At 52.8% G+C, this 23,355-nt stretch overlaps 2 protein-coding genes across 11 annotated transcripts in view; one reads left to right on the top strand and one right to left on the bottom strand.

Moving 5' to 3' along the window:
- LOC308475160 (sodium-dependent proline transporter-like) overlaps window positions 1-13,973 on the top strand; it is a 29,392-nt gene extending 15,419 nt beyond the window's left edge. Inside the window, exons 8-15 of the mRNA XM_081002126.1 lie at window positions 1,864-1,967; window positions 3,056-3,180; window positions 4,365-4,477; window positions 5,275-5,409; window positions 6,408-6,507; window positions 9,000-9,118; window positions 10,347-10,520; window positions 12,634-13,973. Of these exons, the coding sequence (XP_080858252.1) occupies window positions 1,864-1,967; window positions 3,056-3,180; window positions 4,365-4,477; window positions 5,275-5,409; window positions 6,408-6,507; window positions 9,000-9,118; window positions 10,347-10,520; window positions 12,634-12,798 (1,035 nt within the window). The 3' untranslated portion in view covers window positions 12,799-13,973. The remainder of the gene's footprint in view (window positions 1-1,863; window positions 1,968-3,055; window positions 3,181-4,364; window positions 4,478-5,274; window positions 5,410-6,407; window positions 6,508-8,999; window positions 9,119-10,346; window positions 10,521-12,633) is intronic.
- Window positions 13,974-14,704: 731 nt separating this feature from the next.
- Window positions 14,705-23,355, bottom strand: part of STIM1 (stromal interaction molecule 1) — a 111,719-nt gene continuing 103,068 nt past the window's right edge. For 5 of the 10 annotated variants that reach the window (XM_081001942.1, XM_081001943.1, XM_081001938.1 and 2 more), the window contains exons 11-14: window positions 22,003-22,241; window positions 20,292-20,369; window positions 18,212-18,638; window positions 14,705-17,088 (exon numbers count right to left, since the gene is read on the bottom strand). In XM_081001942.1, the coding sequence (XP_080858068.1) occupies window positions 16,542-17,088; window positions 18,212-18,638; window positions 20,292-20,369; window positions 22,003-22,241 (1,291 nt within the window). In that variant the 3' untranslated portion in view covers window positions 14,705-16,541. The remainder of the gene's footprint in view (window positions 17,089-18,211; window positions 18,639-20,291; window positions 20,370-22,002; window positions 22,242-23,355) is intronic. The other 5 variants (XM_081001945.1, XM_081001946.1, XM_081001947.1 and 2 more) reach the window with 3 other exon arrangements.

Genomic DNA, 23,355 nt, shown 5'->3' on the forward strand with positions numbered 1-23,355 from the left:
ACTGAGATCTAGCTCCCAAGGGCCTTCTGGCGGTTCCCTCCCTGGGAGACCATATAACAGGGGTCCCAAAAAACCTACATTGGCTCCCAGGACATTTCCGAGCACAATTCAAAGTGTCGGAGTTGACCTTGAAAGCCCTAAACAGCCTTGGCCCAGTAGACCTAAAGGAGAGTCTCCACCCCCATCGTTCTGCCCAGACACTGAGGTCCAGCACCGAGGGCTTTTTGGCAGTTCCCTCCCTGCAAGAAGTGAGGTTACAAGAAACCAGGCAGAGGGTCTTCTCAGTGGTGGCGCCCACCCTGTGGAATGCCCTCCCATCAGATCTCAAGGAAATAAACAACTATCTGATTTTAGAAGACATCTGAAGGCAGCTCTGTTTAAGGAAGTTTTTAATGTTTGATGTTTTATTGCTTTATTCTGTTGGGAGCTGCCCAGAGTGGCTGGGGATAACCCAGCCAGATGGGCGGGGTATAAATAATAAATTATTATTTTTATTATTATTTATTTTATGTCTGTGATGCAGAGTCCAGGACAGGCAGCATGGATAATCCAACTTTCGTGTTCACAGAGAGTTCCAGTTTGGCACAGTGGTTAAGAGTGTAGGACTCTAATTATTTACTAAATTTGTATCATCCTTCACTCTCAGGGTGGTTCATAACATAAAATGACAATATAAAAACAATATTAAAAAAATAAGAACAAACCAATTGTCCCCCCTGCTACAAACACATTTAAAAGGCTGTGGAATATTAATCTGCCCAAGGCCTGGTTGCGGAGGAACATTTTGCCTGGTGCCTAAACGGGTCGAATGAGCCTCCCTGGAAGGGGCCACCACAGAAAAGGCCTGGGTGAGTCTAGGGTTCAAATCCCTACTCAGCCATGAAGCTCGGTGGGTATGGCCTTGGGCCAGTTGTTGCCTCTTTCCGCTGAACCTACCTCTCAGGGTTGTTGTGATTGTCAGGAGCTCGGCCTACACTCGAGTAGGACCCTGGCAGAGACACATGCCCAACTGGCATGTTCTCTCCCTCCTGGTTGATCATTTGGTAGCTTCATAAGCTTTTTTCTGCCCGAACATCACAGCGACCGATGCCAACCGACATCGGCACACTTAGGGATCCGCAGAGTTTGCGCATCTTGCACGTGACAGACCTCAGCAACTCAGCATTTTGGCTAATCTACTTTATTTACATATAAACCCACACGGAGCTCTGCAACATGGCTCCCTCTCTCTCTAGCATCAGACAGCAAAGAGAAAAAGAACAAAGGACAAGAGTCCCCCTTCACGGGACACAGGAACACAAACATCCTGTCTTCATCACTTCCCACTCTGTGGAGTCAAAACATACACCGTCATGCGATAGACAACAATCCCATGACTGCAATCACAGAGCAGGAATTCTAACAGTGATGATAAAATGGGGAGAACCATATTCACCACTTGGAGCTCTTTGGAGGAAGAGGGGGCTGTAATGAAATAAATTATAAAATTTGAGTTTCTAATCTGGCCTTTGCCGAACTGACGCCCTCCAGAGGTTTTGGATTACAGCTCCCATCAGCCCCGTCTGGCACAGCTGGCTGGATCTATAGTGCAGAACAGCTGGAGAGGGGTCCCCAAGGGGCATCTAGTCCAACCCCTGCAATACAGGAATAACAGCTCAGTCGCCCCAGTTCAGTTCCGGCAGCCTTGTTTCTTCTCCCAAGAATGTATGCTCAGGGACACTCTTCTTTGCAGCTCCACGTGGCTTTTAATGAGTACAAATGAAAAGGGTGGCAACTTGAGGAATCGGCGTTGCACAAATCGCTCCATAGAAGGGGTGGGAAGTGAATCTTGGGTAAAAAATATATATTTCCACCCCACCCCAGGTCTGGAACGATGCTGCCTCGCAAATCTTCTATTCTCTGGGCATTGGCTTTGGGGGGCTGCTTTCTATGGCTTCCTACAACAAGTTTGACAACAATGTGATCAGGTAAGAGACTGTCAGGCTGCGAGGCCTCCAAAGGAACAAAATACATTCAGAAAATAAAATAAATCTCAGCTCTGAACCCACTTTGTTGAGAAATGATAGATAGATAGATAGATAGATAGATAGATGATAGATAGATAGATAGATGATAGATAGATAGATAGATAGATAGATAGATAGATAGATAGATAGATGTTGTTGTTGTTTAGTCGTTTAGTCGTGTCCGCCTCTTCGTGACCCCCTGGACCAGAGCATGCCAGGCACTCCTGTCTTCCACTGCCTCCCGCAGTTTGGTCAAACTCATGCTGGTACCTTCAAGAACACTGTCCCACCATCTCGTCCTCTGTCGTCCCCTTCTCCTTGTGTCCTCCATCTTTCCCAACATCAGGGTCTTTTCCAGGGAGTCTTCTCTTCTCATGAGGTGCCCAAAGTCTTGGAGCCTCAGCTTCAGGATCTGTCCTTCCAGTGAGCACTCAGGGCTGATTTCCTTCAGAATGGATAGGTTGGATCTTCTTGCAGTCCATGGGACTCTCAAGAGTCTCCTCCAGCACCAGAATTCAAAAGCATCAATTATTCGGCAATCAGCCTTCTTTAGGGTCCAGCTCTCACTTCCATACATCACTACTGGGATGCACAGCATAGCTCATAGCTTCTCTGAGTTGTTCAAGCCCCTTCGCCATGACAAGGCAGTGATCCATGAAGGAGATACCTATCTATCTATCTATCTATCTATCTATCTATCTATCTATCTATCTACCATCTATCTATCTATGAAAATAAAATTCTTATTAGAGTTAGGGGTGAGATAATATTACCCAGCCCAGGTCGCTGGGCAGGCTATGATGACATAAAATTCAACGTTAAAACAGTTCAAAACAAACTGCAATTGCAGCTAGAGTGGGTCCTAAATGCGTCTCTCAGGTGGCAAAGCCCAGGATAAAGAGGCGTGTCTTCAGCAAATAGAATCCTAGGACTACAGAGTCGAAAGAGATCCCCAAGGGTCATCTAGTCCAACCCCCCTGCAAATGCAGGAATTGCTGCTAACTGAGGGACCGAATGCTCCCTCCATCCCTCCACGTCTTTTCCTGCAGGGACACCCTGGTCATCGCCATTGGCAACTGCTGCACCAGTTTCTTCGCCGGCTTTGCCATCTTTTCCATCCTGGGCCACATGGCTTGGCGGAAGAAGGTCCCCGTGGGGGAAGTGGCAGATTCAGGTAGGGGGGGCAGGAGGAGGAGGAGGCGGGTCCTCGCCTGTTTTGGGAGGGGCTTACGTCCTGCCAATCAAAGCGGGGTGAGGCAATCTCGCAGGGAATGATGGAGAGGAGAACTTGGATGTGTCACTTCCTCACCTCCTCTCTGAATAAGCCTTGTGCTTGGAAGTCCAGGACCAAGGTGGGATTCGAACCCAGAACTCCTCAGTCCACCCTGCTTCCCCTTGGCAAGCGTGGCTGTGGCACCCAGGGTGTAAATCCTAGGTGTCTCAGGTGTGGCCTCGTGTGTGTGGTTTGGGAGCTGCACGGTCAGGGAAAAAACAAGGCTGTCCAGGGTTGTAAAGACTGCGGAGAGAAGAATTGGGTGCACTCTTCCCACCTTGGGTCAAATCTACACTTCCAGGTGCCATAAGAAAGCTGCAGAGATAGCGCAGGATAGTGCGCACCCCGGAAATGATCTCTTTCAGCTTCTGCCTTCTGGAAGAAAGGTACAGGGTTATAAAGACTAGGACTAGCCACCTGAGAAACAGTTTCTATCCAAAGGCGATTTTGGTTTTAAACGCAGTGTAAGGTAGTCTCTGGGGGACACGGGTGGCGCTGTGGTCTAAACCACAGAGCCTAGGACTTGCCAATCATAAGGTCGGCGCTTTGAATCCCTGCGACGGGGTTAGCTCCCGTTGCTCGGTCCCAGCTCCTGCCCACCTAGCAGCTTGAAAGCACGTCAAAGTGCAAGTAGGTAAATAGGTACCGCTCCGGCGGGAAGGCAAACGGCGTTTCCGTGCGCTGCTCTGGTTCGCCAGAAGCGGCTTAGTCCTGCTGGCCACATGACCCGGAAGCTGTACGCTGGCTCCCTCAGCCACTAAAGCGAGATGAGTGCGCAACCCCAGAGTCGGCCACGACTGGACCTAATGGTCAGGGGTCCCTTTACCTTTAAGGTAGTCTCTATGGGAGTATATTGTATTTAATTATGGGGTATCAGAGTTTTTAGGGGGCTAACCAGGTTGGGATAGCAGGCTTGTGGGTATTTGAATGTCTGATGTAGATTTTTTTCAATTTCGTTGTTCTGTATGGGACAATGACAATAAAGAGTATTGTATCGTATCGTCCTCCATGCCCTGCAATTGATGCTGCCAAACACATTTGGGTTATTGGCCCCCAACTCTCTCCTTCCTTCCATCCTTCCCCAGGTCCAGGTCTGGCTTTCGTGGCCTACCCAGAAGCCCTTGCTCTGCTGCCGGGGTCGGCCTTCTGGTCCATCCTCTTCTTCCTGATGCTCTTCACCCTCGGAGTGGACACCTTGGTCAGTTCCAGATGTTGCCCCTCCTTCCGCAGGCCCAGGGCTGGCCGGACTCTTCGAGAGAAGCCAGGCGCTCGCTTAGAATCACAGAATTCCCAAGTTGGAAGGATCAATCCAGTCCAACTTCCTGCAATGCAGGAATGTGCAGCCGCCCCAGACGGGGATGGAACCTGCAACCTTGGCGTTATCGGCGCTACGCTCGAACCCACTGGGCTATGTCAGATGAAACAACAGTTTTAAAGGCATCAGTCCAATAACTGGGGTGGGGAGACATTCAGACATGGCCAACCCTACTATAAGAACACCAGCTGAGCCTGCTGGATCAGGCCAGTGGCCCAACTAGTTTCCCCGTGGCCAAACAGATGCCCATTATGGGAAACCTGCAGGCAGATCTGAGCACCAGAGCAAGTCTCGCTTCCTGGGGTCTCCAGCAACTGAGATTCAGAAGCGTCGCTGCCTCTGGCTAGGAGCCATCAAGAGTCCTCGCCTCCTCCATGAATTTGTCCAATCCTCTCTTAAAGCCACCTAGGTTGGTGGTCTTGTGGGAGGGAGTTCCATAGATCCTTCCTGGGCATTTTTTTTTGGGGGGGGGCATGTTCTGATGATTGGCAGGCCCAAGGCAAAAAGGTGCATGGTGCAAGTGGATGGGACCAGTGCATTCTGCACAGTTTCATTTTGCAGGGAAGTGCATGTAAAATTGTAACCCATGGAAGGAAGGTAGGTCTAAATAGAGGGTGGGGAGGCGCTGTGGGTGCTGGTCTCCCCCCCCCCACCCTAACTGTGAATGCTTCTCTTTCTAGTTCGGGAACATGGAAGGCATCACGACTGCCGTGATGGACGAGTTCCCTTCGCTTCGCGACTGGAGGCGCAAAGCTGTCTTCCTGGGGCTTCTCTGCTTTGCCTTCTACCTTCTGGGGCTCCTGCTAATCACAGAGGTAAGCAGAACGCCAGAAGAGCCTGGCTGCAGGATCAGGCCGAGGGGGGGGGACTGAGTTATTTAAGAGTCACGCGGGTGGCGCTGTGGGTTATACCACAGAGCCTAGGGCTTGCCGATCAGAAGGTCAGCGGTTCGAATCCCCGCAACGGGGTGAGCTCCCGTTGCTCGGTCTCTGCTCCTGCCAACCTAGCAGTTCGAAAGCACGTCAAAGTGCGAGTAGATAAATAGGTACCGCTCTGGCAGGAAGGTAAACGGTGTTTCCATGCGCTGCTCTGGTTCACCAGAAGCGGCTTAGTCCTGCTGGCCACATGACCCTGAAGCTGTATGCCGGCTCCCTCGGCCAATAAAGCGAGATGAGCGCCACAACCCCAGAGTCGGCCACGACTGGACCTAATGGTCAGGGGTCCCTTTGCCTTTACTTTAGTGAATGAGAGGGGACTCGCATTGCCCATTCGCATGTCTCTGGAGGAGGCTTCAGTGAAACTAGGCTAGCACCAAGGACCGTACTGATTGGGTGCTTTTGATTTTTAACCCGTTCAAGAGTTTTAAGAAGGTGCCTATATACATGGAGCATTAAATGTTTTGTGAGATGTTGTCTTTATGCTGTTGTATTTATTTATGTTGTATTTTATGCTGTTTTTTAAGTCGCATTTTTAATCAATGTTTTATATTTGCCGTTAGCCGCCCTGTGCCCGGTTTTTAAACCAGGAAGGGCGGGGTATTAAAAAAAAAAATTATTATATTATCCAGTCCAACAGCTTGTTCCCACAGCAGCCAACCAAGATTCCCAAAGGGAAACAGGCAAGAAGGATTCGAGCGCAAGATGGCTGCAGGGCACAATGGCTTTGCCCTGTTGAAGTCCTCCTTTACGTAGTTAAACTGCGGAACTCCCTGCCACCGGAGGGACCTTGGAAAGAGGAGTGGGATAGTGGACTACCTGGATGCAGCAAGGCTCTTTTTCCGTTCTCACGTGTGTGGCTTTTCCTCCCTCCCCAGGGTGGCATCTACTGGTTCACCCTCATGGACTCTTACAGCACCAGCTTTGGGCTCATCATCATCGCCCTCTTCATGTGCCTCGGAGTTACCTTCTTCTATGGTGAGTGTCTTGCAGGCCTCCCCACCCCAGTCTGTTTCTTCCAGAGCTCTCCTGGCTTCCAAACCTTTCTCCTCCTGCTGCACTGCCAACTTGAGGCATTGCCTAGAAAGGCATTTGGATGCCCACAGGGCAGTCAGTGCTTTGAGGAACATGGCAAGATTTTGAGGCCAATTTCCACCTCTCTCTGTCATCCTGCACCCTCCAAAGGGCTCTTAAACTCAGCCTTCAAGAGGAGCAGTGGAAGGAGTTGGTGATGTTTAGCCTGGAGAAGAAGAGATTGAGCTACTGGGATGATAGCCATCTTCAAGCATCTTCAAGTACCGTATTTTTCGCTCCATAAGACGCACTTTTTTCCTCCTAAAAAGTAAGGGGAAATGTTTGTGCATCTTATGGAGCGAATGTGTGGTCGATCGCTGCCTCCCTTTCCGGCCCCTTGCCCAGGCCTCCATTTTTTAATGTTCTGCAAAGAGGCTGTTTGTTTCCCCAGCGACATGTGACTGGCTGATTAGATTATCTGTCTGGAAACTGTAGAAAGGGCTCCCTTTCCTTTCCTAAAGAAGCTGCAGAACTGTGAGTTGAACCCCATAAAAACAGGATTTTTTCCCTTTGCAAAAGAAGCCGCACAACTGTGAGCTGATCTGCAAAAAAATGGGGCTTTCCCACTTTCCTCCTCTAAAAACTGGGTGCGTCTTATGGTCAGGTGCATCTTATGGAGCGAAAAATACGGTATCTTTTGTGTGGAAGATGGAGCCAGCTTGTTTTCTGCTGCTCCAGAGGGTGGGACCCAAAGGAACGGATTCCAGTGTCAAGAAAGGAGATCCTGACTAAGCCTTAGGATGAACGGATGGCAAGAGCTGTTCCCTAGCAGAGCGGACTCTCTGGAAAGGTGGCAGAATCCCCTTCAGTGGTTTTTAAAGAGAGGTTGCATGGCCACATGTCAGGGATCCTTCCTTTTCATTACTGAGAATGCATATTTTGGCTCCAAGACTAGATTAGAGCATATACTTATCCTTGCATATATTTGTTTTTCGAATAAATGTGCAACTAATTGCTCCCTTTTTGAATCCCACTGTGCCACCTTCCATCAAACATTAAAAGCTTCCCTAAACAGGGCTGCCTTCAGATGTCTAAAGTCTGGTAGTTGTTGTTCTCTTTGACATCTGGTGGGAGGGTGTTCCACAGGGCGGGCGCCACCACCGAGAAGGCCCTCTGCCTGGTTCCCTGTAACTTGGCTTCTCGCAGCGGTTCTATTAACAGGCCCTAACAATATACCTGAAGGAGTATCTCCACCCCCATCATTCTACCTGGACACTGAGGTCCAGCTCCGAGGGCTTCTGGCGATTGCCTCGCTGCGAGAAGTGAGGTTGCAGGGAACCAGGTGGCGCCTGCCCTGTTGGGAAAATGGACTTTGGAAAATTGTCTTTAAAATGATATAGAACACGTTAGCTACACACGAAAATGAAAAATGGGTCTGTATGGAATGATCCCATTACAGGGAACCAGGCAGAGGGCCTTCTCGGTAGTGGCTCCTGCCCTGTGGAATGCCCTCCCACCAGATGTCAAAGAGAACAACAACTACCAGACTTTTAGAAGACATCTGAAGGCAGCCCTGTTTAGGGAAGCTTTTAATGTTTGATGGATTACTGTATTTTAATATTCTGTTGGAAGCCATATAAATAACATACAGGGTATAAATAATAAATTATTATTATTTTATAATAATGGGCGGGGTATAAAAAATATTATTATTATTAACAGGCCATGCAAACTGCATCCCCCCCCCCCCAGGTATGGGAACCACATGTGAACGTAAAACAAACCTCCATCAGTAAGCCAGGAGGAACCACTGGCCAGCCCTCATGGCCTGTTTGGAGAGAGACGCCAAAGCCACGTCAGAAGAAGCCCACCTCCTCCTTTCACGGTGGCCCAGCCAGAGAAGGGGATGGCTGCCTTGAGAAGTGCAACTCCATGATGCGGCTCACCCATATCACCGTATTTTTCCGTCTATATGACGCCCCCTTGTATAAGACCCCCCCCCTATTTTGGGGGACTAAATTTTAGGGAAATGAGGGGAGATGGCCAAAGTTGTTGAGCCTCTCCCCCCGGGCAGGAAACACTCCCTAGATCGTTTCCCCCGCGCAACGGCATTGGGGGAAGTTGCCCTCCCGGGAGCACAACCTTCTCTGATGCCGCTGCGCAGGAACTGATCCAGGGAGCACCCACCATGCGGGGAATTTGCACTCCCGCCAATGAGCTGGCTGGCGGCGCACCGCTTCTCCACCCTCCCCATCCCACTATCCTTGTATTGGACGACCCCCGTTTTTTCACATGGTTTTTGGGTCAAAAACCCTTGTGCAATACACGGCAAAATACAGTAAACCATGGAGAGGTATCCCATGAGGGTGGGGTGGCCAGGGGTGTGTGTGTGTGTGTCTGCCACGCTGCCTCCCACTTGCTAACCTCCTTTCGTCGTTTTCTCCCCAACCACGCAGGCATCAACAAGTTCTGCCAAGACATCGTGGACATGATCTGCCGCTGCCCTCCCTGGTGCAGCCAGCTGGTGCTGTACTTCAAGGCCTGCTGGGTGGTCTTCACGCCAGGGCTCTTGCTGGTAAGTCGCCCCCCACCCTTCCGCTTGGGTGGGAGCCGGGCAGAGATTTTTTATCAGCTTCCTGCCACGGTTCATCTCGATTTAAATAACTGGGTGGTGAAAGCCGAGCGTTCATTTTGATCATTTTGGCTTTCCTTTTCTGAACCTGGATTTTTGCGACCTGGACTGGACTCATAGAGTATTTGTTGTGGGGGAGGAAGGGAAAGGAGATTGTGAGCCGCTTTGAGACTCCTTTGGGTAATGATAAAGCGGGATATCAAATCCAAACTCTTCTTCTTTTTCTTCTTTGGCATACAGTAGTACCTCTGGTTGTGAATGGGATCCGTTCCGGAGGCCCATTCGCAACATGAAAAGAGCGCAACCTGAAGCGCCGTATCTGCGCAGGTGCGTGGCGCGGTTTGGTGCTTGTGCGCATGTGCGAAGTGCAATCTAGCACTTGTGCACATGTGCGAGCAGCAAATCCCGGAATTAACCCTTTCTGGTACTTCCGGGTCGCCACGGGACGTAACCTGAAAGAATGTAACGTGAAGCAAACTTAACATGAGGTATGACTGTAATGCCATCGTGATATTGGAAGACTTAGGGAGAGCAAATTTCTCCATTGTTTATAGGCCTTTCACGGCCATCACTGTGGTCTCTGACCTCATAATACCGGTCCTTTGGCTCCCTGTATGTTTCTGAGCACAATTCAAAGTATTGGTGCTGACCTTTAAAGCCCTAAATGGCCTCGGTCCAGTAGACCTGAAGGAGCATCTCCACCCTCATTGTTCTGCCCGGACACTGAGGGCCAGATCCCAGGGCCTTCTGGCAGTTCCCTCTCTGTGAGAAGTGAGGTTACAGGGAACCAGGCAGAGGGCCTTCTTGGTGGTGGCGCCTGCTCTTTGGAATGGTCTCCCATCAGATGTCAAGGAAATAAACAACTATCTGACTTTTAGAAGACATCTGAAGGCAGCCCTGTTTAGGGAAGTTTTTAATGTTTAATGCCGTATTTTTTTAACACTCGATTGGGAGCTGCCCAGAGAGGCTGGGGAAACTCAGCCAGATGGGTGGGGTATGTATGTATGAATAAAGAAATAAATAAACAATATTGCTTGCTGCCAGAATAGCAAGAAAACCATTCTGCTCCTTTCACACAGGAGGTGGGAAGGCTCACGCATGACGACTGCCCCTTTCTGAAACTCCCAGAATCCTCCAACGATTGCTTGTGTTTCCTTCTCCCTCCCCACAGTTCATCCTCTTCTACATCTTCCTGGATCTGTCCAGCACGACTTTGCATTACGGCACTTACCAATATCCCCGTTGGGGGGAGGCCCTGGGCATCTGCATGGGGGTTGTGACCTGCATCCAGATCCCTCTATGGGCAGCCATCGCCCTCTTCAAGGAGTCGGGGACCCTGGCAGATGTGAGTATGGTTCAGAAGGCTGAATGGTGATGTGATGTAGACACCTTCCAGGGCCTTGACGTGGAAGAGAGGGAGCAAGCTTGTTTTCTGCTGCTTCGGAATTCCCAAGGAATTTATGGACTCCTTGGGAGGCTTTTAAACACAGGATGGTGTAGTGGTTAAGAGCGGTAGTCTTGCAATCTGGGGAACCGGGTTCGCGTCTCCGCTCCTCCACATGCAGCTGCTGGGTGACCTTGGGCCAGTCACACTTCGTTGAAGTCTCTCAGCCCCACTCACCTCGCAGAGTGTTTGTTGTGGGGGAGGAAGGGAAAGGAGATTGTTAGCCGCTTCGAGACTCCTTGAGGTAGTGATAAAGCGGGGTATCAAATCCAAACTCTTCTTCTTCTTCTTCTTCTTCTTCTTCTTCTTCTTCTGTCGTGGATGCTTGAGCTGAGATTTCTGAATTGCAGGGGGTTGGATTAGAGCAGCCTTCTCAACCTGTGGGTCCCCAGATGTTGTTGGACTACAACTCCCATCACCCCTAGCTAGCAAGGCCAGAGCTCAGGGGTGATGGGAGTTGTAGTCCAACAACATCTGGGGACCCACAGGTTGAGAACCACTGGACTTGTCCAATTCTACAGTTCCTGCCCCTGGGCTGCGCAGTTCTCTGGTTCAAAACCCCACCTCTGCCACTGCTCAGCAGAGGGCCTTAGGCAAGCTGGCCTGTCTTGAAGGTCACAGGGTTCGAAGGGACCCCCAGGGTCATCTGATGTCACCTGGTTTTGACTGGTGACGTTTTGACCTTTAAAGCCCTATGCGGCTTAGGACCCACGTACCTACGGGACTGCCTCTCCTGGTCTGCCCTGCGGAGGACCTTAAGGTCCACAAATGACATTTTGGAGGTCCCAGGTCGCAAGGTGGTTTGATTGGTCTCAACTAGGGCCAGGGCCTTTTCAATACTGGCCCCGACATGGTGGAACACTCTGTCACAAGAGACTAGGGCCCTGCGGGACTTGACATCTTTCCGCAGAGCCTGCAAGACAGAGCTGTTCTGCCTGGCCTTTGGTTTGGACTCAGTCTGACCCTTATGTTTTCCCTCTCCTTACAGTTTTGATCCATGGGCTACTTTTAAAATGAGACTGCATTTTAAATTGCATTATAACCTGTATTTTAAATTGGTCTTTTCCCCCTATTATGTTTTTACTGTAATTTTACTGTTGTTAGCCGTGGGGAGGGCGGGGTATAAATATAAAATAATAATAATAATAATAATAATAATAATAATAATAATAATAATAATTTTATTTATATCCTGCCCTCCCCAGCCAAAGCCGGGCTCAGAGTGGCTAGCAACAATAAAAGTAACACAGCATTCTAAAATTATTATTATTACTATTATTATTACTATTATTATTATTATTATTAATGGAGCACTTTAAACAGTCAAGACGATAAACGGCAGGTAATGTCTCAAAGCCAGTTTAGGCAGCAGGCAAATGACTACAGGGAGCTACCTTTTACCGTGACCAGCCATTGATCCATCTGCGCAGACACTTCCCTCTGGAAGCTGCTGGATGAAGACTGTAAGATCAGGCCAATGGCTCCTCTAGTCCAGGATCCTGTTCTCACAGTGGCCAACCAGGTGCCCGTAATGGGAAACCAAAAATCCGGATCTGAGCATGAGCCCTCTCTCCCCCTGTGGTATTCAGAAGCAGAGTGTGGCCACTGTGGCCATCGACTGCCCTCTCTTCATTCATGAATTCATCCAATCCTTTTTTTAAAGCCATCCAAGCTGGTGGCCATTGCTGCCTCATGTGGCAGGGAGTTCCGTAGTTCAAGCACGCTCTTTGCTCTGCAGGAAGAAGGACCTACTTTTTAATCTTTCCCGAACCTTCCAATTCCAGCTCCCATTATCCCCAACTGCCAGCCTATGGCTGATGGGGGTTGTAATCCAATGACTGGAGGGGGGCACCAGGTTGGTGATCCCTGACCCACACAGAGTGGCAGCATCCCTCCAGGGTTCCATAGGAGGGTCTTCCCAACCCTACCAGGCTTCTTTTAATTTAAGATGCAAGGTTGGGGGTTCAAAGCTGAACTCAGAAGCTCATGGCCTTTTTCTCTGCTGCTCTCCCAGCGTTTCAGGAAAGCCATCCGCCCTCTGAACTCCTGGCGCACTGCCAGCAGCCGGGATGCGTCTCACGAGATCATCGATGTCCCCTACACGGTGAACCTGACGGACAACGACTTTGCAGGGGGCTGGCAGCCGCCGCATGGCGACGAAGCATCAATCTGTGGGTGAACGGAGCAGCGGTTGTCCGCCTTCGCCAACAGCAACCGCCCATCTCAGCTTCCTTGTAGACGTCCCCATCATGGCGTTGGGGAAGCCCTGCTGCTGTTTGCCAAGGAGAGTCTGAGTCGGGGGCCAATCTCTCCATTGCAAGGCCTGCCTAGGGCTTCAGAGCTCATTTCCCTACGTAACAGGGAGGTGGCCAAGGGCTGGCAGGACTCTTCCAGACCCTGCCGTGGCAACGTCGCTGCCACCTGCCAGCCCTGCTGGGCTCACGAACGCGGCAGGCTATTGCTGTCTCCAAGAGCTCCTCCAACTCAACGGATGGCTTGCCAAGGAGGTGCCACTCACTCGAGAGGCCGGGTCCCAGCCAGTTTTTCTGGACTGGCAAAGCGTTCCTCTCTCTCTCTCATTTGCACACCTGACTCTCCAGCCAGGAAGAAAACAAGCAGGACATTGTCTGCTGCAGAGCAGCAGGAAAACTCTGGGCTGCTTCCTCCCTTGCGCCCCACCTGGGTCATTCTTCCTTGCTCCCTCTTCCCTCCTCTCGCCCCCATTGCTGAAGTGGCCCAAGCAGATGGCCAGTGGAGGGCTGGGGTTTGTACCAGGCGTTTGTCCGTCTCTTTTTAGACATCCAAGTTTGGCAGAGTCCCTGCTAGGTGCCAAGTGCGAAGCCAACGAACTAACCGAGCTCAAGCCGGTGTAGGGAAGGACCCGATCCCCTGGATAAGGACTAGCTCTCCTATGGGATGTGGGGCTCAACCTGCATCAGCACTGACCAGTGGCAATGCTGCCTGGGGCAGATGGGAGCTGGAGGGGTCCCCTAGCCCTGCCCTGATATTAATGCTCTGGAAGGTGCAGCAGTTGGGTCTCTCCCTCCTTGAGCCCCTTCCCCGCCACTGGTCCTCCTGTTCAGGAATCCCTTGCCCCCAGTCTCTGCGTTCCATTGCTCTGTTGTATTCCTGTTTCTCTCTCTTCAGATCTGTGGGTGCCAATGTCAGGACGAGTAGGGAGGGGGTTCTAACTGTGTGGGGCTTTGGTTGGCGGAAGTGTGGGGCAGGGCATTGGGAGGGAAAGGTTTGGAAGATGCAGCCCCTGCGAAGACCAGATGTGGAAGCAGAGCTCCCCCCACCCTTCCAGGGGAAATTGAAGATTTCCCCCTAAATAAATGGTTTGATCTCTTCCAAGTGCCTTGGTGCAGTTGAATTTTTTTCTCTCCCTTGGGAACTGAGCCAAAGGCAGCCCAGGATAGGCATTAGGGTGCAAACACATAATCCACAACTCACAGTGTGTGCATAAATTGTTATTGCAATGCTATAGCAAAGGGCTGACCCTGAAGACAGTGAGGAAATGTCTGCTGATGTAGAATTTGGTGGCTAGGCTGCTCCCTGGGGCAAGGCGGTTCGAGGCTGGGACGCCAATCCTGGACTGGCTGCACTGGCTACCAATCTGTTTCCGGGCCCAATTCAAAGCTCAGGGGCAAAATACCTCGAGGACTGCCTCTCCCCACATGAACTGACCCAGATCCTGAGCTCATCCTCTGAGGCCCTTCTTGGTGCGCCCCCCTCCCCTCCGTCGGCAAGAGTTGTCCAGCAGTGGAACGGGACTTCCTTGGAGGCTTTTAAGCAGAGATCAGACGACCATCTGACAGGGATCCTTCAGCTGTGAGCCGCCAAGTCCTTATCAGGGAAAAGGTGGGGTATAAATGAATGTAAAAATAATAATTCCTGCATTGCAGGGGGTTGCATTAGATGTCCCTTGTGGTCCCTTCCAACTCTAGGAAATTGCCCCTCAGGCTCTTCCTCTCAGCCAAGGCCGTGTTGCAATGCCGCCCAAAGCAAACCCTTCCTTCTTGCCCAACCGCCACTTCCTGCCTGCCCCCTCCCTCTGCCAAAGGCACCGAAGCCACACAGCCGCCTTAAAATAATCTACATGCTTTTATTGGATTGAAAACAGTTTTATGAAATGGCCATTAAATAAGATCAAGGCTTGGCAGGTGCAGAGCAGGGTGGCCTGGCGCTGGGGGGAACGGGACGCTCTCCTGGTGCCCATCGCTGCCCAGGGCAGAAGCTGGCAGCCAGACAGGACCTCATGGAGGAAGATGATGATGTGAAGGCTGCTTTCCTTGGCGCTCGTCGTGGCTCCTCTGGTGCATGGCAAGGGTAGCACCACGATCCTTCTGGGTTTTCAAGCTGGCCTGGGCCTCTGGTCTTCATGGCCTTGGATGGTGGAACTTGGGGGGTGGAGTCGCCCCATCCTCTGCTTGAGCCGATCCCAGCCCCCCCTCCCTGTAAGTGCCCGGTCTCTCGCCTTCCTCACCAGACTGGGACATTGTCAAGCTGGCAGAGGAAGGCCCGGATGGCGCAGGGGCTTGGAGATGGGGGAGAAGCAAAAGCAGGAAGCTCAAAGCGGTGCCAGCATGGCCATCAAGTCTCTGAGTTTTCCCCAAAGCCCTTCCTCTGTCCTTGCAAGGCATGCAGGCATGGCTCTGGAGGGGAGGCTGCTGTCGGGGAAGAGGACCTGTGTCTGCCACGGAAGGAGGCCACCAGCGGCCCAAACCTGTCCACCTTTGCTCCAAAGCGCAAAAACAACAGAGCCTGCGAGAGGGAATGGGAGGCAGCTCTCTCACACGCACACGCACATCCCCATACGAGCCGCCCACCTCCCAGACTGCAACCAGGAGGGCAGGGGGGTCTCCTCCGCTTGGCGCCTGGCGTGGCCAAGAAGCTGAGCCAGCCGAAGGCAGGCCAGCTCTGGTCTCCCTGCGTCCCACGTGCATAGGGCAAGACCTGGCTGTAGCAGGGATGTCCTGGGGCAGGCAGCAACTCCAAAGGTAGAGTTGTGGGGAAGCTCTTGCAGAAGAAGGCTTCTAGGCTCAGCAAAGCCTCCTGCTCATTTGTGAGCCAGAAAGCAGACACAAGAAAGCCCCCCAGCTCCTGCAGGGACCCCCGCCCCAAAGCCAAGCGCCACTTGCAGGAAAGACAAGGCCTCTTTCCACTGGAGGGGAGGTGTGGGGAGAAGGAAAGCCCCTGCTGCTCTCGGGCCAAGTGGCCGCTTTGTGGTCTCCTGTCCTCAGAGCTGGGGGCTGAACTTGCCCCTTTTTGTCTGCAACGAACAGCTGTTGTTCACAAAGGGATCTAAAAAAACAGGCTTCCGCCCCAGTGGGCCTCTGCACTCCCCACTCCTCCCAGCAGCCCTGGCCTGCCCTCTTCCTGCCCCTTCTTTGCTTCACTTGAGGCAAAGGGGCTAGTCCCTAAGGTAAACCCACATATGGGGGTTAGGACAAGCAAGGGAAGCACCACCCCACCCTCCCCAGCAACAACCCCCTTGCAAAATCCTCTCCCTCCCTGTGGAGTGGGCCACTCAGCCTCCTTGGGGCTGCTGTGGTGCGCAGGGGAAGCAGCAAATAAAGGGGGGCACAGGGGGTGAACGGATCCAGTGTCACACGGTGTGGCGGTGGCGAGAGGGCTAGGAGGGAGAGCTCGTCTGAAGCCATGCGCAGCCAAAAGCAAGGGACCCCCCACCACCACCTCCGGCGCGGCCAGGCCGACGTCACAAAATAAATAGGGGTGTTCCACCAGCAGATCCCCCACCCAGAGAGCAGAGGGATCCTGGGGGAGGAGGAGGAGAGGTGGGTGGGTGGGTGCTCTTGCCCCCCCTCCTCAAGGTTCTCCCCCTCCCCTCGCCTCCTGCTCCGTCCCAGCGTGGGTGTTTGGCTGGGGGGTTCCCTCCTTGCCAACCCCCCCGGCCCGGACTTATTTCTTGGGCTTCTTGAAGATCTTCAGGGGGAACTTCTTCTTGCCCTGCCCCGAGGAGTCGGTCTCTTCCCCCGTGGAGCCGCTGTCTTCCTCCCCGCCGGCCGCGCTCTTCTTGGAGGCCAGGTGGGGGATGCGGCTGTTGCCCGCCTTGCCCTGGCTGTTGAGCCGGGGGTCGGAGGTGGGGGAGGGCGTGTCGGGCTCGGTGGAGCTGGGGCTGTGGGAGCGGGAGGAGTCGGAGTGGGCCTGGCGGGAGGGGGGCCCTGCCCCGGCCGCGTGGCTGATCTCCCCCAGGCTGGAAGACTTCTCCAGGCCGTGGTTCAGCATCACGGCCTTCTTCATGAGGATGGGGCTCTCGGGGAAGGGCTCCGGCAGAGAGGACGCCTCCGCCGGCCGGTTGCTGTAGCCGCAGGCGGCCGCCACTGCCGCTTCCTCCGACTTGTTGAGCAGCGCTGGCCGGGCAGGCAGCCGGGGGGCCGAGCTGGACGTGCGCTGGCTGTTGCTCAGGTGAGGGATGGAGGAATCCGAGTCAGAGTGCGATAAATCTCTGGCGGTGGGGGAGAGAGAGACAAGGGAAAAAAGCAGGGCGTGAGGAACCCGGATTTTAAAATGTGTGACCGCGCACTCTCTCTCCAGATTGGTTATCTCCCGCTTGGACAACTGCAATGCGCTCTACGTGGGGCTACCTTTGAAGGTGACCCAGAAACTACAACTAATCCAGAATGCAGCAGCTAAACTGGTGGAGACTGGGAATGGCCGCTGGGACCATAGAACACTGGTCCTAAAGGATCTACATTGGCTTCCAGAACAATTCAGTGTTGGTGTTTACCTTTCAAGCCCTAAACGGCTTCAGCCCAGTATACCTGAAGGAGTATCTCCACCCCCATTGTCCAGCCAGGACACTGAGGTCCAGTGCCAAGGGCCTTCTGGCGGTTCCCTCCCTGCAAGAAGCGAAGTTACAGGGAACCAGGCAGAGGGCCTTGTTGGTAGTGGCTCCCTCCCTGCGGAACACCCTCCTCCCTTCAGATGTCCAGGAGATAAACTGACTTTTAGAAGACATCTGAAGGCTGCCCTGTTTAGGGACGCTTTCCATGTTTGATGTCTTAATATGTTTTTGTACGTGTTGGAGGCTGCCCAGAGTGGCTGGGGTTAATAAGAATAGTCATAATTACTGATGTCCAAAACACACACACACACACACCAACACACAAACCCAGGCAGGGTTAAGAACATCAGAAGAGCACACTGGATCAGGCGAATGGCCCGCCTAATCTAGCATCCTGTTTTCACAGTGGCTGGCTGTTATGGGGAACCTGCAAGCAGGATTCAAACCGAAGAGCCCTCTTGGAGCAATTTAACTCTGTGCAGCGGGGAGAAGTGGAGGCAAACCAAACAAAAGCACACTCTGCATCACAGGACGGCCCAAGTCAGGCAGGGAGGTGGCTGGCCAGTTAGTTGTGTTAGCGTCCTTTTTTCCCCCTGGCCAGCACCACCAGGCGAGAGGACCAATGACACGCCAAACCAGGCTGCGCAGGCCTCAAGACGGCAGCCACGGGCACCCATGCTTCTGCCAAGGGAAGGAGGTAGGAAGCTGGGTTAGGAAGGCAGGCCGGGCCCCGGAGGGGAAGCCAAGAGGGCAAGCACCACTCCCGGAGGAAGCCGCACAATACCCATAGCTCTCGGCGCGGCAGCGCGTCCCGGAGGTGACGTCGGGAGGGGGCAGGTTGGGCAGGGAGTCCACCTGGAGGATGTAGGAGGAGGTGGTGTGGTGGTAAAGGATGGGCAGGGCGTGGCAGGCGGAAGCGGAGGAGGGCGAGTGGCCCGTGGAGGAGGAGGAAGGAGGAGACGGCGGCGAGGAGGAGGAAGAAGAAGATGGAGAGCAGGCAGCCGCACTTCCACCGTGGATGTCGGAGGCGAAGGGCTGGCTGCCGCTCAAGCTGGGCATCCGGCGCAGAGTGACCCTGCCGGGCAGGTAGTGGACCAGCGGCCCCGATTCACCCTGGCCGGCGGCCTGGTGACTCTCTACCAACCTCTGCGATCCCAAGGAGTGCTGCGGGTCGACGAGGCGCTGGCGGACGCCGCTGGACATGGAGGGCGCTAAACCGGGAGAGAGACAGAGGATTAGGAGGGCGAGCAGCTCAAGGGAGACAGGAGAGTTTGCTGGCTGTCGGCTTTTGCACCCTGTCCCTGCCCACTGCCAATTGCTCCCCCAGGGAAGTGAAGGAGCTCCACACTCGCCCTGAGCCCCCAGTAAATGGCTGTGGTAGCTCCTCCTTGCAGTGCCTTTTGTTTTGCTTGTTTTGTAAGAGTTACACACTGCTCGACTGGAAGGAGAAAGCTCAAAGCAACGTAGGGGGAAAAATAAAACCATGAAATCATCTGTAAGAAAAAACTGAGCGCAGCAACCTAAGACTTAAAAAAAGTGGAAATAGAGTAAAACTTGCAGCAGCAGGCTTGTCTAAGCCAAAGAGTGCAGGGAAGGCATCTGACAGATGTCAATAACAGGTTCATAAGTGTATAGGTGCCGTCGCACCAAAATATTGTTTTTGCACAATGTGGAATGGGGTTGACGTGGCACCCTAAGAGGAGCAGTTTTGTCAATCAAAGTAGTCGAGAGGCATCTATGGGGGTCACCTAAGTTGCTTGCTGCCCTATAGAGGGTCTTCGCTATCTTCTTTGGGGGATTCTTATAAGCATCTCCCTCCTCTTGCCCTCTCCGGATTCTTCTCTCAAATGCAGCCCTGCTAACGGATGAGAAGCGAGCGAAGGAGCCTGGCGGACTCAAGCCTGGGAATCCAGGACGAGGCCCCCGGACCTCCAAGGCTTCACAGCACCCGCGCATAACTCCTGACGGGGCACCATGGGAGGTTGGCACAGAGGTGCCTTCTGGGTTCCAGGGGTGGAGGGTGCCTGGGCACTGGAGGGGCATGCAAAGAAAGCAGCAACGTCAGAGGGGTTAAGAGGCGCATGGAGCGGGAAGCCGATGAGCAAGGGGGGCCCTGCTGGGATCTGAAGAACCAGGAAGCAGTTGAAGTGATTCCTGAACTGCAGGGGGTTGGACTAGATGACCTTTGGGCTTCCTTCAAACTCTACAATTCTAATATTCCAGAGGCTCGGGGGGGGGGGGGCAGGCAATGAATCTTTGCCCACAGAGGCAGGGGGAGGGGGCAGGTTGCTCTGTCTTCTTGTTTCTTGCCAGAAAGCATCCTCCAGTAACTGCAGGTTTCAGCCTGGAAGGTCTTTCGAAACGCAAGAACCTAAGAATCACCTGCTATATCAGGCCAATGGCCCATTTGTCCAGCCTCCTCTTCTCACAGTGACCAAACAGAGACCCATTATGGGAAACCTGCAAGCAGGATCTGAGCACCAGAGCCCTCCCCATCCTGTGGTTTCCAGCAGCTGGGATCCAGAAGCATCGCTGCCTCTGACTGTGGACAGGAACATTCAGGGCACAGAGTCCAGGTGACCCCCGAGTCCCTCCTGCCCTGCTTTCCTCTCTGCTTGGGGGTGATTCTAGGTCCCAGCAGGCCCTGCCCCCAGGGAAGGTGTTAGTAAAGATGCCAGCTTTGGGGGGCTTTTGTGTGTGCACTTTTTTGGCTAGAGATGAAGGAAGAAAGGATGAGGTGAGAATTAGCTTCTGTGCTCAGAGAGGCTGCTGGTGCCATTGTGTGAGCAGGAGGGTCCCGCCTTCCTGCCCTTTGCGTTTAGTTCAGAGGGTGGAAAGAGAATCCAAGATAATAATCCTCAAACCGGGGTATTTCCAGGACTGGTCCTCCGAGGAGAGGGATGAGCGGTCGCTGAACCTGTGCCCCAAGAGCAAGGCTGCGTCTGGCATTAGCCAACCGGGAGGAGGGCAGGGAGGCCGGTGGGGGAGAGAGAAAGGGGGGGGGCGTCATTGGTGGGGAGAAACATCACACCTCACATCGGCATTTCTGATCGGCAAGCAAAGGACCCTGCTCTGCCCTCCCCCCCAATCCTGCCAAACCTAGACCACCGCTCTGCACCCCATTGTCGGGGTTCGGCTAGATGACCCAATGGGGTCCCATTCCCACTCTGTGGCTCTGTGCCCACTCACCACCCCCAGGCTTGCCTTCCCCACGTCTGCCCCCACCTGACACCCCCAGCAACCGCTCTGTCCTCACCTTCCCTGCCCAGGGTGAGCAGGTTCCAGTCTATTCTATGGGATTCCCGAATTGCCAGGGGGTGGGCTGGATGACCCTCGGGGTCCCTTGAAGCACAGCAGCAAATTCCCACCCACCCCACACTCCTCCCAGTATTGGGGAAATGCAGGGCAGAGGCAAGCCAGGCGTTCCTGTCTTAGGCCATCGTGAGTCAGGGGTGCTTCAGAAGAGCAAAACGCTGGTGTTCAAACCTCTGCTCAGAAACCCCTGAGCCCCAGACTGCAGGTGCCTGGCTGAGCTTGGGAAGCGCTCTGCGCATGCTCAAAGGAACAGCACCCTTGAGCTGAGCCTTACCAAGCCCTGCTTGAGTCCAGCTGTCTTGAAGCTACGCAATGGGAGCCGGTGGCATTCTGTAGCCCCAGGGCTACGCTCTCCTCCTCCTCCCCACCACCGCCCCACTTTAATGCAGAGGTGGGGAGGGGAGGAACCCCGGCTCTTAAAGCATGCGTGCGCACCAGGCGCTTCCCACTTCCCTCCATGTAGAATTTGCTTCCTGTGTCAGAAAGGCGATATGGGGAGGGGGCTCTGGTCCAGAGGTTCCCAAAGTGGGGGTGGGGCAGTGCGCTCACCGGGGAAGGGGAGCGCTAAGGGGGTGGCAGGGGGACAACGGAGGTGCAAATCACTATCGTGAAAAGCTGGCATGCCCGGATCAAGCCCATCCATTTTGTTGAATCAGTTGAATGAAATAGTTTCATGGGCTGCAAATAATTGTGCAATTCATGGTTACCACCTTCAATTTTACCATGTGATTATCTTCCTTAGGGGTTGTGCAAACCGCTATTCCAAATAACGCTTTTATACCGGGCGGAATGGGTGGCACTGGGGACAAGTTGATGGAACAGAGAGAGGGGGAAGGGGCTATTGGGTTGCTGTTTTTATTTCGATTATATATTTTGTGGTTTTATATTTTGATTTTGTTCTGTGAACCTCCCCGAGACCTCCAGGTATAAGGTGGTATATAAATTCAATAAATAATAATAAAAACAGAAGAAAAGTTTTGGGAACCTCTGTACCGGGAGGACTGTGTGAAAGTGAACCATCCCCTAGCTGGCGTCTCTCAAACCTGGGTCTCCAGCTGCTGTTGGACTACAACTCCCATCATCCGTGACCCAGAGGTCCTGCTAGCAAAGGATGATGGGCGTTGTAGTCCAACAAGCAACTGGAGACCCAAGTTTGAGAATCACTGCTAGCCTAGAGTCCTCTAACAGGTGAGGGCTCCCTTGCTTTCCTTGGCTGTGAAGCTCCTCACCCCCCCCCCCCCGCTCCCCAGGGAGACCTACACTGCATGGACATGGGGGATACGATTTCCTCATCCAGGTCGTCCACATCGTCAGTCATGATGAAGTGCGAGGTGTTTGGCCGTGTGCAGCTTCCCATCCACGAGGGGTCGATGTTGAGGACAGACACCAAGGTGTGGATGCCCGGGTTGACCACGATCTGGAAGCCGCAGAGCATCTCTATCTGTTGCCAGCGGTGGAGCCGCTCCCGCAGGGCCGCCGTCACCTCGCTCAGGGCTTGCCTGCGGGGTGGAGAAGGGAACGAGCTTCTATGAAAATGACGCACCGGTGGTATTTGACCTCTACTAAGTTATCTAAAATGTATAGAACAAGTTCAAATACCTGCTGGGAGGGTAAAGAAAAGGAAGGTACCTTTTACCATATGCAGTGGCCATGTAAGGTAACAGAATCATTTTGGGAAATGGTGTATAATGAGTTGAAAAAAACATTTAAAATAACTTTTGTTAAAAAACCAGAAGCGTTTCTATTAGGAATTCTAGGTGCTGAGATCCCAATAGATCAGAAAAGACTTTTCATGTATGCGACAACAGCTGCATGGATGTTATTAGCCAAGCCAAGCTGATGGAATATGCCAAAAAGGCAAAACTAACTGGCAGACTCAGGAATCAAGAAGACAAGGACTTTAAAAAAGAATGGGAAAAATGTATAATTTACCTAGGAGACCATTGTAAACAAATTAAAACTTTAGCTGGGCTATAAGACCCACTTGTAATGTAACGAAAATTATGGACAATTTGGGAATACAGTGGACGCTCGGGTTGTGAACGTGATCTGTGCGGGAGACATGTTCGCAACCTACAGCGCCGCGCCTGCGCAGGTTGATTTAGCGCTTCTGCGCATGCGCGACTGCCGAAACCCAGAAGTAACCTGTTCTGGTACTTCCGGGTTTCGCCGCGTCTGTAACCTGAAAAAACGCAACCTGAAGCGTCTGTAACCCGAGGTATGACTACAAAAACTATGGAGAATGGACTGACATGTAGTTGTAAATATTGGTACAAGGACCCATGTAGGGGATGGAGGGAAGTCAGTCTGGAGATTCAGAGAATCTCAGTGAATGGTTATTAAACAATTTTGTTATAAATGTGTACTTGTGAAAAGAAATAAACACATATTACCGGGGGGGGGGGGGGGAAGGAAAGGAAACAAGCAGGGCTGGAGGGAGCGGAGAGACAAAGGCCTGAGGTGCCTTGCAGGGGGTTGGTCTGGATGGCCTCTGGGGTGCCCCCAACTCTACAGTTCCACAAACCCCAACCACGGAAGGAGCAGAGCTGAGTGGCTGAGTGTCTGCTTGGCATGCAACAGGCCCCAGATGCAATCTCTGGCAGCATCTCCAGA

This window comes from Podarcis pityusensis (genome assembly GCF_964106645.2).
Source record: "Podarcis pityusensis genome assembly, chromosome: 4".
Classification (NCBI taxonomy): Eukaryota; Metazoa; Chordata; class Lepidosauria; order Squamata; family Lacertidae; genus Podarcis; species Podarcis pityusensis.